Here is an 18384-nt window from a genome sequence, read left to right on the forward strand (position 1 = left end):
CACAGACCCCCGCTGCATCCACTGTATAACCACCTCCCCTCCTCCCAATGTTTCATAGCCTCCTCACCCAGGCGCCCAAGAACGCGGTGGGGGAGGCTCCGGACAACCAACCACTCCACTCCAGAGGATGGCCCAAGCAACAGAAGGTTGTCATTCAAACAGTTTGATTTTTAGTGTAGCTACAATAAGCAATGTGGCCTTGTCCTTCCCTCCTCCCCCACCCCACCCGTGCTACCTTGTCCGTTTTTTGTTTTTAATTAAGAAAGAATGCATGGTTTCAAAACAAATAGTTACTTTATTTCGAAGGGAGGAGGGTGGTTGGCTTACAGAGAATTAATCAGTGAATGGGGTGGGTTTGCATCAAGGAGAAACACACAACTGTCACACGGAAGCCTGGCCAGTCATGAAACTGGTTTTCAAAGCCTCTCTGATGCGCAAGGTGCCTTGCTGTGCTCTTCTAATTGCCCTGGTGTGTGGCTGATCAAAATCGGATGCCAGGCAATTTGCCTCAACCTCCCACCCCGCCATAAACATCTCCCCCTTACTCTCACAGATATTATGGAGCACGCAGCAAGCAGCAATAACAATGGGAATGTTGGTTGCGCTGAGGTCTGACCTAGTCCACAAACAGCGCCAGCAAGCTTTTAAAAGCCCAAAGGCACATTCTACCACCATTCTGCACTTGCTCAGCCTAGAGTTGAACTGCTCCTTACTACTGTCCAGGCTTTGAGCCATGGAAGCAAGGGGTAGGCTGAGGTAGGTGCGACTGCACGGCGCTGCCGACTGGGAGAGCAGCCTGAGGCAGAAGCCTCCAGCTCACATGATATTCCAGGCAGGACTGAATCTCCATGAGACGAAACTTAAAGAAGAGAATGACCTGGGGTCTCTGGCTCCCATTTGGTGCTCTAAGAGGAGAATAGCCATGTCTGTCCAGGCGCCCCTGATCGACCTCACCGAGGTCTGCCAAGAGCACCCAGGAGACGTAAGACGGCCATCAGTCCTACTGCACCGTCTGCTGCGAAGGCAAGGAGCTATTGCTGTGTAGCAATGCAGTACCGCATCTGCCAGCAGCACCCAGGAGACGTATGGTGATTGTGAGCTGAGTGGGCTTCATGCTTGCCGTGGCATGGCATCTGCACAGGTAACCCAGGAAAAAAAGGCAGAAGACAATTGTCTGCTGTTGCTTTCACGGAGGGATGGAGGCCTGATGACATGTACTCAAAACCACCCGCGACAGTGTTTTTGCCCCATCGGGCATTGGGAGCTTAACCCAGAAGTCCAATGGGCAGCAGAGACTGCGGGATAGCTACCCACAGTGCACCGCTCTAAGTCGATGCTAGCCACGGTAGTGAGGATGCACTCTGCCAACTTAATGCGCTTAGTGTGGACATACGCAATCAACTGCATAAAATCGGTTTCTAAAAATCTACTTCTATAAAATTGACCTAATTTCATAGTGTAGACATACCCTTAGAGGCAACTATACACTTATCTACCCCATTACTTACAAAGCCCAAATATTTAAAAAGGAATTAGATGCCAAAATCAAAAGGAAAAAAACCCTGGGTCACAGTTAAGTTTGTGCTGTGATAAAAATATTTCTATACACATGAGAATATTAATTATATGAGTATTGTAAAATGTATCTTTGAGGCCCTGCAGGGAGACTTCTGGCAAAACAGTGAAGATTTACATTAATATTTCTAAAGTAAAAGTAAGCAACAAATTTTAAAAATGTTAAGCCATCTGAAAGAAGCTAAACAAGGTACAAACCCCTTTTCGCCTCTTCAGATCTCCATTCATTTCACATCAAAATATTTAAAGTGGTTTAATTACTTTTGAAGTATAAAAGTACTTTTTGTTTTTCCAAAACAAGCTAGGGTTTGACTATGACATGGAATGGAGGCCTTTACTAGTTTGAAAACAAGTGTCAAACTACTTCATCATTTTTATTATCTGAGCCACAAACTTAATGTCTGTAGGTAGCTGAAGTAGCTACTTCCTTCCTGGATCCTATGAAACACAGTCATTGGATGGCTTCCATTGCTTTGTACTAACCTGCTGAAAGGCTTGAATCGTAGCAGAGTAGGAACGTAAAGACAGGGAAAACTTCAGCAAGTTCTGCTGCAGTGGTGACAGATTCTGGCAAGCTGCTTTCAGCATTGCATGGTAAGAGGAATAATTAGTACCTGCAAAGCCAGAGCACAAGCAATTAACCTCTATGCGAGACTACTGCAGAAGAGGGCCATTTAACTGTAAATCATGGGTTTTCACAATAACCTATACTGTGAAAAGTGCATGGGACCATTATGTAGTTAAAACCTGAAATAAGGGCCAATCTCACTAAACAATATGAAGTATTACTCCTGTCTTTTTTAGAGCCCAGTTCTACAGCTGGATCTGCACTGAGTTCATGTAACTTTAGATGCAACTGCAGGATCAGGACCTAAACATGAGGAGTATGGGAATATAGTTAAGTTGCCAGCTACTTACTAATTACAAAATTACTTTTTCCAACAAACACAAAAGGAAAGAAAATATTTACAATATTTTCTTGTCATGGCACAACCTGACAAATCAGTTTTAGCACATATAGATTGGCTTTAATCAACTGGCTGTTTGATTGCCCTGTTCAGGTCACAGCTCCCATCACAATCTAAGTCATATAGATAGTTTATGTTCCATTTTTCTGTGATTGCATACATTGTAAAACATTTTTGCTTACTTTTCATCTATGCTGATTAATATCAATCAAGGAAAAGGGTTTACAGAATCTTACCACCATGATCTGATGATCTAATTTCTTGACTGGCCTCGACAAAAGTCCAGAATTTCTCTTGACCTTCTTCTGCTAAAAATTCACTGCACAGAGAGGGGGAAAATCTTCAGTAGAACTTGTTTTATGAAGTTTACCTTAAATTACAGTGCTTTATGAAATTGTTAGCTTTTACAGCACATTTAATCCCTAGCATATGTCTGCCCATAAAAGAAAAACAAACATCATTACTAGGAAGGAAGCTAGAAATAGCAGGATTGCTGCAAGTAAGGCTGATTGATAGAATTGTGTAGAGCAGTGGTTCTCAACTAGGGGTATGCATACCCCTGAGGATATGCAGAGGTCTTCGGGGGTAGGTACTCAACTCATCTAGATCAGTGTTTCTCAACCTCGGGGCTGCAGCCCCTGGGGGAGGGGAGGGGGTTTAGGGGGACTGCATTAGGAGTCGGCATTAGGAGGTGGCAAGCAGGGCAAATGCCCAGGGCCCCCGTGAAGCTAAGTTACTCTTCAGCTCGCCGGCTTGGGCTTCAGACAAGGCTCACAAGTGAAAAACAGGCTCAAGTATCACACTGAAATGTAAATATTTATATTCCAATTGATTTTTTATAATTATGATAAAAGTGAGAGTCAGAAATTTTTCAGAAATACTGTCCTGTGACACTTCATATTTTTATGTCTGATTTTCTAAGCAAGTAGTTTTTAAGTGAGGTGAAACTTGGGGTATGCAAGACAAATCAGATTTTTGAAAGGGGAACAGTAGTCTGAAAAAGTTGAGAACCACTGGTGGAGAGGATGCTTGTAAAGCACTTATAATTCCCTCACAATCACAAGTACTAAAATGCACAAGTGTACATAACTTGAGGTTTCAATCTATCCCTTTTATGTCTGAGCTAGCAATATTTGTGGGAAAAACCATTTATACAGTGAATAACAGGACATATTTATGTGAATGTTTCGTGGGGTTTTTTTTTTAAATCTCCCCTATTTCAATAGCCCTGTAACCATTCCTAACAGTCATGATCAATAAAGTAGCTAGATTTTTCTAATATGAAAAGTTTTGTGCGCTCCAAACACCAGGGGTTTATTTATTTTGACTATGAAATCAAGTAGCAACAGGATAAGATAAAGAGCAAGTTAACCAGGATAGCAATTTGTGTCTAAGTTTCAATCTATTTTGAGCTAATCCTGATTTGAACTTCTTGAGAACAATTGTGCAGCAAATTACTATACCAGTTTCAGTAAATCAAACTGGAGGGAGGATTCAGCACTATAGTTTCACCCACATTCACATCACTCCATAGCTCAGTGCAGAAGCCTGCTCATCAAACACTTAAAATATAATGATCACTTATCCTGAAGGTGTTCATTAGTGTTTGAAATATTTATTTTTGGTTCCGTCTGTTTCCCACTTAATCTCCTATCTCAAGGAGGGCTTCTCCTGTTCCTGCCTCTTGCAGAGATGGAGTACCTATGTCAACGGGAGAAGTCCTCCCGTCTACATAGCACTGTCTACACCCAGGGGTAGGTCAGTTTAACTGTGTCACTCAGGGGTGTGGATTTTTCCAACCTAGTTATACTGACTTAATTTCCTACTGTAGATGTGGTGTAAATGTGGTCTTTTGTATAAGTGTTGTTATGCAGACACATCACATGGTTCAGGCTCATCTGTACCTTTCGAGATATCTGTCTCTCTCCATGGGCGTGCTTTCTAAGGCTTTGTCTACACTGGAACCTGAATGATGAAACTCTTCAGGGGTGTGGAGAAAAAAAAAAAAAACACACACACCCACCCCTACCTGTGAACGACAAAACTTTTGCCAATGAAAAGCGCCAATGTGAACAGAGCTCTCTCCTGCAGACAAAGCTACCGCCACTTGTTGAGGATGGAAGTTTTGTTAGCAGAAGAGTTCTCTCTCTCACCTGTCGCCAAACAGCGGCTACACTGCGCGCCTTTTAGTGGCACGACTGTAGCGGTACAGCTGTGTCGCTAAAAGGTGCGTAGTGTAGACATAGCCCTAGTGACAGGCCCAGCACCTGCTCTTAGAGTGGAATTTCAATTCACCTTTCTCCCCTCCCCCCTACTTTAGATGGGCTCCTGGTTATGGCACCCTGTTTACCAACCAGGCCAAACTGGTTTTGATGTCAGCCGAAGACTTTCCTTCAGGAGCTATGATCAGTATAAAAATGCATGGACACCAGACCGCTTCTTCAAAACATACTAAATCAATTTCCATTTTCCATGGATGGATCATTTTCCATCCTATTTTTAGCAACCCGAATAGCAAACTGTGTCTAAAGCAAACTCTTAAATACTTATTTAGGAATCTAACTTCAGGTCCCTTTTTTAAAAGAAAATCTTGGCCAGAAGATCAGGAACAGCTTCCTGACAAGAGACCTATTAAGCTGTAGAATAATCTATCAAGGTTCCAATTCTGATGATTCCATTAAATCTTAAAGTGAGGTAATGAAGATCCTAACTTTACTATCTCCCACCGATAGAACTCAGATTTTTTACTATCAAGAATATTTAATACCTACTTTACCATTGGGACTTTCTCCATAACCTCATTTTGTTTAGACTTTGAAGGGCTTAGTCTCAGCTTTATATGCACTGAGGTAGGAACATACTGTACCATCCTTTGTGTCAACTACACTTAATCTTGTTTCTTAAAATGCCTTTGTCACGGTATTTCTCTTAATTTCAAGGCCCTCTCCACTCCCAGTGTTTTTAACAGCTCTTTAAAAGCTTTAAATTAATAACTTGTTTCCTTGCTTAAAAATGTTTTCCTGTTTTGATGGGCAAATTGATTTTTTTATTGGAGAATTTCTCAGGAGCACTATACTCCTGGCATATTTCTTCTTAAACAGTTAGGCATTCCTAAATGTTATAAGGACTTTCATGTCCACAGACCCTGGTGATAAATATGTATTAAAAACTGACATTACATAAGAGAAAGGTGGTTAGATTTTGGGCCTATAGACCTGTATCATTTTCCTGTAAATGTTTCTTTAAAGTTCTTATTCAAAATATTCTTTAAATAAAACTTAATAAATAAAAAATAAATAAATATAAATAAAACCCTTGGGGGTGGGGGGAGGAAATATATTAACACAGGTGTGTAATACTCTGACCAAGTGTTGATTTATGACACAGAACTTATCCAAAGGAATGTCTATCAAGTGTGTGGGAATATTTCCCCCCTCACCTCACCTACAAAAAGCGCAGTGATCATGTTTAATTTGCAAAGTTAGGAAAGAGACTTAAATCCAGGACCTCTATAGTGGCATTCTCAGAAATGCTTCCAGTTCCATACACAGGTCCAGGTAGGCAGGCAAAGCTTCAGAGTCTCAATGCGTGGATGAGACGATGGTGTAGAGAGGAGGGGTTTAGATTTATTACGAACTGGGGAAACTTTTGGGGTAGGGGGAGCCGATACAAGAAGGATGGGCTCCACCTAAACCAAAGTGGATCCAGACTGCTGGCACTTAACATTAAAAAGATTGCAGAGCAGTTTTTAAACTAAGAGATGAGGGAAAGCCGACTGCTGCAGAGGTGCACGTGGATCGGACAGAGACTTCTCTTAAGAGGAGAGTCTATTGATAGAGATTCTCCAGGTTTTAGTCAGGAGGAGAGGATAGAAGAGGATTAAGTATGGGCCAGATCAGACAAGAAACATTCACATAAAGAATCCGACACATCAGAAAAGGGCAGACAAATAAACAGTGACAAGTTTTTTAAAAGTGCTTGTACACAAATGCTAGAAGTCTAATAATAAGATGGGTGAACTAGAGCGCCTCATGTTAAAGGAGGCTATTGATATAATAGGCATCACAGAAACCTGGTGAAGTGAGAACAATCAGTGGGACACAATCATTCCGGGGTACAAAATATATCGGAAGGACAGAACAGGTTGTGCGGGGGGGGGGGGGGGGGGGGGGGGGGGGGGGGAGAAATGGCACTATAAGTGAAAGAAAATGTAGAATCAAATGAAATAGAAATCTTAAAGGAATCCACATGTTCCACAGAATCTCTATTGTGACAAAAGCTCTGTCCTTGTCTCCGTGGGTCCCGCGATTCCTGGTGGATTTTGCAAGCCTCAGAGGCTCACTGTGACCCTCCACGTAACCCGTCTCTCTCTAGAGACAAGGGTCACAGTCTACTGAGCCATTATCATATGCCAGCGAGGGAGGTGAGGAGAAGCTATCCTCCCTTGCATAGTCTCTGTCTCCCAGTCTCTATGATTAATCGGGGGGGAAAGGGGGCAAAGGGGGGAGCCCGGGCCCGCCCTCTACTCCGGGCTCCAGCCCAGGGACCCTAATAGTATCAGCTATGGTAGCTGACCTTTTAGAAACCTGATATGTGCAATTCCCTGGGCTACTTCCCCACAGCAGCCCTCACTTCCTCAGGCTCCACTTCACCCTTGCCTCAGGGCCTCCTTCTTGTGCCTGATATGGTGTGTACTGTTCAGTCTCTCCAACAGTGCAACTTCCTCCCACAGCTCCTGACATGCACACCCACCTGACTGACTGGGAGGCTTTTAACTAGTTTCAGCCTGTCCCTGATTGGCTTCAGGTGTCCCTATCAACCTGGCATTCTCCCTGCATTCTGGAAAGTTCTTAATTGGCCCCAGGTGTCTTAAATGGCAGCTGCTCTAGGTCAATTAACTTATCCTGGCACCAGGGATTTGTTTAGCCTGCAGCTAATATATCTATCTCCCACTACTTTTTCTATAGCCATCTGGCCTTGCCCCGTCACAGTATGGATAGTAATTCCATGCTCCTAATAAGAATATAACAGCAGGGATCTATTATCGACCACCTGACCAAGACAGTGATAGTGGCAATGAAATGCTAAGGGAGATTAGAGAGGCTACCAAATAAAGAAAACAATGATAGTGTGGGATTTCAATTATCCCCATATTGACTGGATACGTCACCTCAGAATGATATGCAAACACAAAATTTTTCGATACTTTGAATGACTGCTTCTTGAAGCAGCTTGTACAGGAACCCCACAACGGGAGAGGCAACTCTCGATCTAGTCCTGAGTGCAGCACAGGATCTGGTCCAAGAGGTAATTATAACAGGACCGCTTGGAAATAGTGACCATAATATAACAACATTTAACATTCCTGTGGTGGGAAGAACACCTCAACAGCCCAAAACTGTGGCATTTAATTTCAGAAAAATGAGGAGGTTAGTTAAACAGAAATTAAAAGGTACAGTGACCAGAGTGAAATCCCTGCAAGCTGCATGGACACTTTTCAAAGACATCATAACATAGGCTCAACTTAAATGTATACCCCAAATTAAAAAACACAGTAAAAGAACTAAAAGAGAGCCACCGTGGCTTAACAACCACGTAAAAGAAGCAGTGAGAGATAAAAAGGCATCTTTTAACAAGTGGAAGTCAAATCCTAGTGAGGTAAATAGAAAGGAGCATAAACACTGCCAAATTAAATGTAAAAATGTAATAAGGAAAGCCAAAAAGGAGTTTGAAGAACAGCTAGCCAAAAACTCAAAAGGTAACAACAAAATGTTTTTTAAGTACATCACAAGCAGGAAGCCTGCCAAACAACCAGTGGGGCCCCTGGACGATCGAGATACAAAAGGAGCACTTAAAGATGATCAAGTCATCACAGAGAAACTAAATGAATTCTTTGCTTCAGTCTTCATGGCTGAGGATGTTAGGGAGATTCCCAACCTGAGCCGTCTTTTGTAGGTGACAAATCTGAGGAATTGTCACAGATTGAAGTGTCACTAGAGGAGGTTTTGGAATTAACTGAGCAACTTAACAGTAACAAGTCACCGGGACCAGATGGCATTCACCCAAGAGTTCTGAAAGAACTCAAATGTGAAATTGTGGAACTATTAACTATGGTTTGTAACCTGTCCTTTAAATCAGCTTCTGTACCCAATGACTGGAAGACAGCTAATGTAACGCCAATATTTAAGAAGGGCTCTAGAGGTGATCCTGGCAATTACAGACCGGTAAGTCAGTACTGGGCAAATTAGTTAAAACAATAGTAAAGAACATAAATTGTTGTGCAAAAGTCAACATGGTTTCTGTAAAGGGAGATCATGTCTTACTAATCTATTAGAGTTCTTTGAGGGGGTCAACAAACATGTGGACAAGGGGGATCCAGTGGACATAGTGTACTTAGATTTCCAGAAAGCCTTTGACAAGGTCCCTCCCCAAAGGCTCTTATGTAAATTAAGTTGTCATGGGATAAGAGGGAAGATCCTTTCATGGATTGAGAACTGGTTAAAAGACAGGGAACAAAGGGTAGGAATAAATGGTAAACTTTCAGAATGGAGAGGGGTAACTAGTGGTGTTCCCCAAGGGTCAGTCCTAGGACCAATCCTCTTCAACTTATTCATAAATGATCTGAAGAAAGGGGTAAACAGTGAGGTGGCAAAGTTTGCAGATGATACTAAACTGCTCAAGATAGTTAAGACCAAAGCAGACTGTGAAGAACTTCAAAAAGATCTCTCAAAACTAAGTGATTGGGCAACAAAATGGCAAATGAAATTTAATGAGGATAAATGTAAAGTAATGCACATTGGAAAAAATAACCGCAACTATACATACAATACAATGGGGACTAATTTAGCTACAACTAATCAGGAGAAAGATCTTGGCGTCATCATGGATAGTTCTGTGAAGACGTCCAGGCAGGGTGCAGCGGCATTCAAAAAAGCAAACGGGATGTTAGGAATTGTTAAAAAAGGGATAGAGAATAAGACAAGAGAATATCTTATTGTCCTTATATAAATCCATGGTACGCCCACATCTTGAATACTGCGTACAGATGTGATCCCCTCATCTCAAAAAAGATATACTGTCGTTAGAAAACGTTCAGAAAAGGGCAACTAAAATGATGAGGGGTTTGGAATGGGTCCCATATGAGAAGATGCTAGGACTTTTCAGCTTGGAAAAAAGGAGACTAAGGGGGGATATGATAGAGGTATATAAAGTCACGAGTGGTGTGGAGAAAGTGAATAAGGGAAAGTTATTTACTTGTTCCCATAATACAAGATCTAGGGGCCACCAAATGAAATTAATGGGCAGCAGGTTTAAAACAAATAAAAGGAAGTTCTTCTTCACTCAGCGCACAGTCAACCTGTGGAACTCCTTGCCTGAGGAGGTTGTGAAGGCTAGGATTATAAAAGGGTTTAAAAGAGAACTGGATAAATTCATGGAGGTTAAGTCCATTAATGGCTATTAGCCAGGATGGGTAAGGAATTGTGTCCCTAGCCTCTCTTTGTCAGAGGATGGAGATGGATGGCAGGAGAGAGATCAATTTGATCACTACCTGTTAGGTTCAGTCCCTCTTGGGCACCTGGCATTGGCCACTGTCGGTAGACAGGATACTGGGCTGGATGGACTTTTGGTCTGACCCAATATGGCCATTCTTATGTTCAAGTTTGGTTATAAGGACCTTAAACAGCACTGATAACTTAACCCAAGATTGTGCTAGTTGTTTGTGGTGCTTATGGTCAGTGAATGGGTGGGTGTCTCTCTTCCCTTCACAAATTCTTCTAAATTAACATCCCTGCACTGTTTCCTTCATCTTTTTGATATCAAAATGCATTTGAATTAAACCCAACCTGTTGTCAATCATTCAGCACATAATGTATGACACCTTTAATTCATTTTCAGCAAAGACTGTATGGGTATACCAGCATATTTTCAAATCAGAACTACATGAGAATACATGGAATAGCTTCACTGCTCAGATGGGGAGGCAGGTGCTCTCTGGACACATTTATGAGGCTGAATGCTACGGTTGGCAAGAGCCCAGAAGTCAGAGGTGCTGACAAGCAGGCTGCCTCAACTGGCTGGAGTTCTCTAATGATGAAGCGGGAAACAGTGCACTGATAATCTAGCTAGAAGAACAGCAATGGGAGTGATGGGGTCGGGGTACTAATGTTGCTCCCCTCTACCATATACCAGCCTGTTAACATAGGCACAGGAAAAATGGGACATGAGAGCAGAACTATTCATCAAGTCCACAATACTGGGGGGGAACTGAGTAAACAGATTTAGACACAGCACATTAGTGCTTACATCTAGTTACTAAGGTATGCTGACAAATACCATTTAATACTCTTCTAGGATTTACTATACTGTGTGTGTGTGAGATTTAGCCCACAAGCTAGCATTTTTATTCTTCTACATTTCAGATTTGTGAATGAAAACTAACAGCCTGTATGCTTACCTTGCTTCCAGTAACAAAGGGGTTGACAACCACTTTGTAGTCAGGGACGTTGTCACTGCTTTAGAATCTGCCTTTGCTAGAGAAGAGCTGAACCAGATTCCAAGAAGTGCAATAAAAATTCCCATTTTATAGAAAATGCCTAGAGGGGAAATAAAGAAAAAGTTTGTCTCTGAAACATTCCATTTATAATGTCTAGGGGGCGTTGTACAGAGTCCTAGTCCACCTAAAATGTAAGTCCAGGTTCTATTTGAAATTGAATGGCCTGTGTTATGCAGGAAGTCAGACTAGATCATAATAGTCCTTCCTGGGCTTAAAATCCAAGAACCTAAGAATATTAGGAGACAAGGATTGTAAGATTAGACTCCTCAGCTACAGCCAGGACTAAAATCATGGGAACACAAGGGCATGATAACCAGCTTTTTTGCACATTTATTCCTAGATTTGAAGGTCAGAAGAGACCACTGTGATCATCTACTCTGACCTCCTACATAATATAGGCCACTGAACTTCACCAAAATAATTGCTGTTTGAACTACAGCAAGGGTTCTCAATCTTTTTCTTTCTGAGGCCCCCCAAACATGCTATAAAGACTCCATGGCCCACATGTGACAACAACGGTTTATCTGCATGTAAAGCCAGGCTGACATTAGGTGGTAGCAAGCAGGGCAACTCCCAGGGCCCCACACCATAGGGGGGCCCTCGAAGCTAAGCTGCTCAGGCTTCAGCTTGAGGCCCGGTTGGCAGAGCTCAGGGCAGTGGGGCTTTGGCTTTCTGCCCCTGGGCCCCAGTGAGTCTATTGCTGGCCTTGCTTAGTGAACCCCCTGAAACCTGCTCACAGCCCCCCAGGAGGCCTCAGACCCCTGGTTGAGAACTGCTGAACTACAGCATATGTTTTAGAAAAACTTCCAATCTTGATTTAAAAATTGTCAGTGATGGAAAATCTACCACAACTCTTGGTAAATTGATCCAATGGCTAATTATCCTCACTGTTAGAAACTTATGCTTTATTTCCAATGTAAATTTTGTGTAACTCCAACTTCAAGCCATTGCATTTTGTTAGACTACTGTCTGCTAGATTGAAGAGCCAATTATCAAATTTCTTTCCCCATGTAGATACTTATACACTGATCAGTTCACCCTTTAACCTTCTTTGTTAAGAAGCTCAGTCTGTTTAGCTTGAGACTGTCACCATAAGGTATGTTTTCCAATCCTTTAATCTTTCTTGTGGCTCTTCTTTGAGCCCTCTCCAATTTAAAATCCTTCTTTAACTGTGGACAGCACAACTGGACACAGTATTCCAGTAGTTGTCACACCAGTGCCAAATACCAACTCAAGTTACCCTCCCCACCCTACTCAAGATTCCCGTTTATGCATCCAAGTACTGCATTAGCCCTTCTGGCCATAGTGTCTCACTGGGTTATCGTGGTGGATATTCACCTGGACATGGACTCCAAGTCTTTTTCAGAGTCTCTACTTCCCAGGATAGAGTCCCCCATCCCGTAAGTAAGAGCTACATTCTTTGTTCCTAGCTGTATACATTTATATTTGGCCATATTAAAATACATTGATTGTTTGCATCCAGAATACCAAGAGATCCAGAATGCTTTCAGACCTGTCCTCTTCATTATTTGCTATTCCCACATTTATGTAATCTACTAAACTTCATCAGTGATATGTTTGTTCTCCATGAGCTGGAAGAAATGTCAAATAGCATAGGGCTAAGTAACGATCCCTGCAGGCCCCCACTAGAAACACACCTGCTTCATGATGATTCCCATTTACAATTACATTTGGAGACCTATCAGCCAGTTTTTAATCCATTTACTGTGTACCATATTGTTTTGTATGCCAACTAAAATGCCCTATGGGAGTCTAGGTATATTACAAACAGATTACCTTTATCAACCAGTTGAAATCTCATCAAAAGCACAAAAAATAGTTTGACAGGATCTACCTCCCATAAACCCATGCTGATTGGCATTAATTATATTACTCACTCTCTAATTCTGTGTGTCCTGTATCAGTTCTACATTTTTACTGCCAGAGACCCCTCCTCACATACAGTGTGCCCTAAAAAAGGCATTCTACAAACTGGTCAAATTTAAATCAGGTGTAAGACTAAGTTTCTGACTCTTTATGATTATTAAAAATCCTACACCCATTTCATAACTGTAGAGATTTATTGCTAGTGTCCTGACCAAAGTCAGATTCTAGGGTGATGGGAGCCAGATAAGATTACATAGAAGGCCCAGTTAGATTCAGTGGGTCCCTTCACTCAGGGATACTCTTTCCAAGGAGTCAAGGGCCCTCAATTCTCTCTGGAGGCTGACTTAAGGATGAGGGCCCTACGGACAAATAAACTGGGGACCCTAATGGAAGGCCATGCTATAGTTTACAAGACACGTGCCATGGAAATGATGCCATTATATCCTCTCTTCTGCCCCATCCATTCACCATGTTGCAGCGAATGTTAACTTTCCCATGATGACTGAGCCTCACCCCAAGTCTCAAATTCTTCCATTAGCTTTCTGTCTCATTCCTCCAAAGTTCAAACTCCTTAGCCTCATTTACTAAATGCTACATGGGGCCACCCCCACTCTGCTTACATCATGGCTCTCACTCCTCTCCTCCTTTTGCAAAATTTAATTTTGGTTTAATTAAAATGTATCCACCCATAACTCTGGGCACATTACACTCCACCCACCTCTTAGAATGTGATTTCTGCATCTTTTTCATGCTGCTGTCTGCCAGTAACAGCTTTCCTTTTCCACTATGCCAAACCAGCTCACTCTGATCCTTTAAAGTCACTTTTTTCCAGCTAACATTCCATCAGTAACAACCCTCCCTCTGCTCTTACTTCATTATGTGATCCTTGACTTTGATTAAGTTAAAAGAAATAAACCCTTAGAATAAATGTGTCCTCCACAACTGCATAATCACGGTATATGTTTGCCCTTGGGAAGTAGCCGAGTTGGCAGCATGTGAGATTGCTGCAGCACTTCACTTTGGGCTTTCTCCTCCCACACTGTAAACAGTCAACATTGTTATCTAACCCCCTACTTCCAGGGACTTTAACAGAAGCTCACATGATGGGCCCTTCCTATCCCAAACTATTGCATATCGTTGCAGTGTACGGTTAAACAAATCTCATTCCAGTGATGACTCTGTGGAAACAAAACTTAAAATCTCACTCAGGTCAACTCCTCCTTCCAAAGTCAATTTTAGTTCTGTGGAGTTTATTGTGGGGGAATCTTTTGAGTAGAACCTTGTCTTTTAAGGTTTCATCTACTGCACATGTACAATTAAAGATCTCATGCCATTTGTTTTTTGGTCAGGTAAAGGCATGCCCTCATGTTCTTGAAATAAACCTTCCTATCCTTCATAAAGATGGGGCAGATCTCTTATTATAGTTTTGATATGTAACAGAAAAATGAACTCTGTCCTGTCTAGTGAGTATGCTGGCACAGCAGCAGACAATCTGTCATGGACAAAACCACCCCTGCTGTGGAGATGCCGTACATGGTTGTTAATAATAATAAGACAATGCATGAACTATTCTGGTCAATGGTGGACAGCAGAACTCCTAGGAAACCAACCAACCTGGTCAGAAACATGGGGGCTGGCCTGAGAATGATGAAGGGGTTGAGCTCCCTGAATATGGTAATAGCATGAATGACTGAGACACACAGAACTTGCCATGGTCTCTGTGAGACAACTGAAAGGAGAATAGGCTGACCTCAGACACTATAAAGTAGGTGTTTGTTTCATTTTAAAATAGTCTTACTTTGTTTTTAATAAAGCTGCTGAACTGTACTGGAAATGCAATTTCCTCCTTAGAGAAAGAAGCAAGCAGATGGCAAGACCCTTGGGTATGGGGTAAGTTACAGAGGTCTGTGCACCTTTACACTATACTCTGGAATCTGTCTAGAAATCAGACATTCACAGGATTACACTCCAGGGAAAGGCCCCACCCTTGGGCAGCAACTCAAAGACCAAAAGAAGGGACACAGATATTTATTTAGAATTAATAACTAATAAGAGACCTATTCAAGGCTCTGGGAACTCTAAAACATTGACAATACAAATTAAGTCCCTGCAGCATTTAAATCAATTCAGCAAGAGCTCAACCTGCCCCTTCGAAAATCTCCTTTCTACGTGTTCACATAGGAAGCACAACCTCAATCTTCTCCAAAAACACATCAAACAGCTGTCTTGTGCAGCATGGCCCGAAGGTCTCCAAATTCCAACTATTTTAGACCAAGGATCATTGATGTTATACATCTATATAGGACCCAGTTTGGGAAACATTTATTAATGTGAATAAGCACATTGGTAAAATGGGCTGTAATTTGTAGCCTGTTTTAGAATCTGGGAATGAAAAGCAATATATACAGGTCAAATATGAACTGTGTCTGAAGCAGAACCTGGCACAAGAGAATTTGCCCCTGTGAAGTCCATGTTCTTAAGCATGGATCTGGCAGGATGTCAGCAGGTGAACAGATTCCTCTCAAACCCCTCATTCTGGAGCTCAGATAGAACACATTGGGGTGATAACAGATATGCCATACGTGTTATGACCTACTCCTAAACACTCTGCAAGAATAGCAAAGGCTGGGAGATAGCGTCAAGAGGCATCCTATAAAAAGGAACCAGGAGAAATTGACAGACACTGACACATAACAAAAGTTGCAAAATAAGGGTATCCACATACAGGTGTGTCACAATCACTAATAAATACTGTTTTATTAGATATCATGTATTTGGTACTGTATACTTTCTCTATAACTTGTAGCTAAATTCCATGTATCCTGAGGCACAGCTGATGGGAATAACAGGCTAGGAACCAACAGACTCCCTCATAACTGCTACTAAGCCTTCACAGTTAAGTCAGGACAAACCCAGGTTTCTTTTCTGCATTGGACATCCACCATCACAGCCCCTCATTAAGTCCAGTAGAAATGGAGATCTGGATATTCACTTCAGTGACTGTATTTGTGTTTGTTCCAAAGGCACTGGTGAGACCACAAACCTAATAAATAAGGTGTCTGACTAGAACCACTACTTTGAAAACAAATTATTTGCTTTAACAGGATGGAGATCCCTTCTAACAAACAACCTAGCTCTTTTGAGTTCTAGACCCTAAAGAACTTTACAAAAATAAGTATAATATCTCCATTTTATAGATATTGAAACCGAGGTTAAGTACTTGTGCAAAGTCACACTATGAGCCACAGACAGTGTTGGAATTTGGGCCCAGATGTTCGACTCCTAGTCTAGTATCCAAATTTGTTTCCACATAGTGCATTTTAAAATCAAATATAAATGAACCTGTAAATCGTATTTCTTCATTAATAATAAAGGGGGAGATTTTCAGACAGAAAGAGGAGGGAGATGCCTAACTCCAATTGACTTTCAGTTGGAGTTAGATTGCTCAACTCCCCAGTGTGCCTTTGAAAATCTCCCACAAATGGTTTCAGATGTGTGAATAAAAAACAGGACAGCATTAGCATGGTTTGGAAACTAAATATATTTCCACTGAAGCTAAAAGCCTGTGACCACAATAACACAATGTACAAGACTGTACAAGACTCTCAATACAGGAAACCATGCTCTTTAGTCCATGTATCATAACAGGAGTGTCAAGGACTGTTGTGGTGCAGAGTTGCTCCATCCCATAATGTGTTTTCTGCACTATTGGTAATTTGTTCAAACAGAAATGAACTGCGATGCAATGCATGACTCACTGTAACCCCCTGAGTTCCAAGCCACGCTAATATCAGGTAGCACTTTACATCCTGAATGTGCAAACAGACACGGCTTGCACAGGTAACGCTCTCCCATTACAGCACAGTCCTTGTCCCAGACTCTGTGCTGGCCAGCCCCACGGATGCCAAGCTGAACAACGGCAAGCACAGCAGATGGCAAGTGACACAGAAGATGGTCAGCGGGAACCCGCGAGGTGTGAACCAGGGCGAAGCCCGGCCCCAAAACTCCGTCCATGCAGAAGGGCTGCAGGGACACACGAGCTGTGACCTGCCAAACATCACGCTGCGCCAGAGACCTGCCCGGCCACAGACACTGTCTGGGGTCTGCCTCCCCGCGACAAAGCTGGATCCCCTCTCCACCCCGCACGGAAACGGCAGGCTCCCCCTGTTCCTCACCCCAGCCCCCACAGAGAAGGAGCTGCCCCATACGGGCAGGGACAGCCTAGCCCAGCCCCCGCGTGAGGGACACGGACCGGCCGGCTCTGTTGGCGCCGAGGGGCCGCTCGACCCAGCGCGTGACCCGCACTCCAAAGGAGAGGGCACGCACTGCCTAAGGCACCTGCTGTGCGAACGTCCCGAGGCCACGAGCTCCTGCGGTTATTCCACCTGTGAGCGGCCGCCACGCTCCCTTCCGGCTCCAGCCGCCTCCGCGCCTCCGGGTAGGTTCCTTCCGGGCAGCCTGCTTCCGCTTCCGCTTCCGCCCTGAGGCCGGACACATGGAGGACCGACTCCCATAGAGAGGAAGCAAGCAGCGACAGGAAGTGGCTAGAGCGTCGCCCGATACCCATCTTGCATGCGGCGCAGGGGAGGCGGTTGTTTTGTGGTGGGTATTTTACCGCTGGTCCTCCCAGCCTGACAGCCAGCGACGGCACGGGAGTCCAGACCATGAGGGAGGGAAGGAGCCTAGGAATGTTCAGGAAAACTGCTCCCTTGGGGAGAGACACGTTACACTCTGCGTGGAAATGCCTCCACCTCCCCCCCATATAAGTCAGCTCAGCGTGTGGCCAGCCGCAGCCCCTCAGTTCTGCTGCCCTCTGATCTGCACTGTGCACCTGTCTAGTTTGGGTGCCCAGTTTTAGACCCCTACAGTACAGCACAGCCTGCTTTGCTGAGGTATGCCCCCCACAACTGCATGAAGTATGGGAGCCCCGGTTGCTTAGCATTTCTGTATATCAGGCAATAGGTGTCTAAAGATGGGCACTGAAGTTAATACTTTCTGAAAGTTTGCTCTTAGGTGGGAATTGACACCCACATAACTGCGAAGCCTCAGAGCTCGGGGGGCGGGCTAACGGCAGCAGGCTGTTTGTTTAACAGCAGAGCTAGGTGTGAGATTATAGAGCTCTTAAGATCTGTGTTACTATCATAGAATCATAGAATATCAGGGTTGGAAGGGACCCCAGAAGGTCATCTAGTCCAACCCCCTGCTCAAAGCAGGACCGATTCCCAGTTAAATCATATTCCTATAAACTATATATTCCTATAAACTACCTGTTGCAGGTAATGGAAAAAAATTAGCTTATTGGTATCTGGAGTGGAGGATGTTTTGCACCAAGCCAAGGAAATCAGAACTGCACCTTTAAAAATCAAATACAAATGAACTGTGCAACTCCTGTATATCCTC

General features: G+C 43.1%; 1 protein-coding gene across 4 annotated transcripts in view; it reads right to left on the bottom strand.

Annotated features, from left to right (window-relative positions):
- The window catches only part of UGGT1 (UDP-glucose glycoprotein glucosyltransferase 1), a 94921-nt gene extending 77370 nt beyond the window's left edge, over positions 1-17551 (bottom strand). The window contains exons 1-4 of one of the 4 annotated variants that reach the window (XM_048865192.2): positions 17323-17551; positions 10999-11137; positions 2780-2862; positions 2059-2189 (exon numbers count right to left, since the gene is read on the bottom strand). In XM_048865192.2, the coding sequence (XP_048721149.2) occupies positions 2059-2189; positions 2780-2862; positions 10999-11137; positions 17323-17551 (582 nt within the window). Of the gene's footprint in view, positions 1-2058; positions 2190-2779; positions 2863-10998; positions 11138-17310 lie in introns of all 4 variants that reach the window. The other 3 variants (XM_048865194.2, XM_075132244.1, XM_048865190.2) reach the window with 3 other exon arrangements.
- Between the last annotated feature and the right edge of the window lie 833 nt (positions 17552-18384).

The sequence above is a fragment of the Caretta caretta genome, chromosome 9 (assembly GCF_965140235.1).
Source record: "Caretta caretta isolate rCarCar2 chromosome 9, rCarCar1.hap1, whole genome shotgun sequence".
NCBI lineage: Eukaryota > Metazoa > Chordata > Testudines > Cheloniidae > Caretta > Caretta caretta.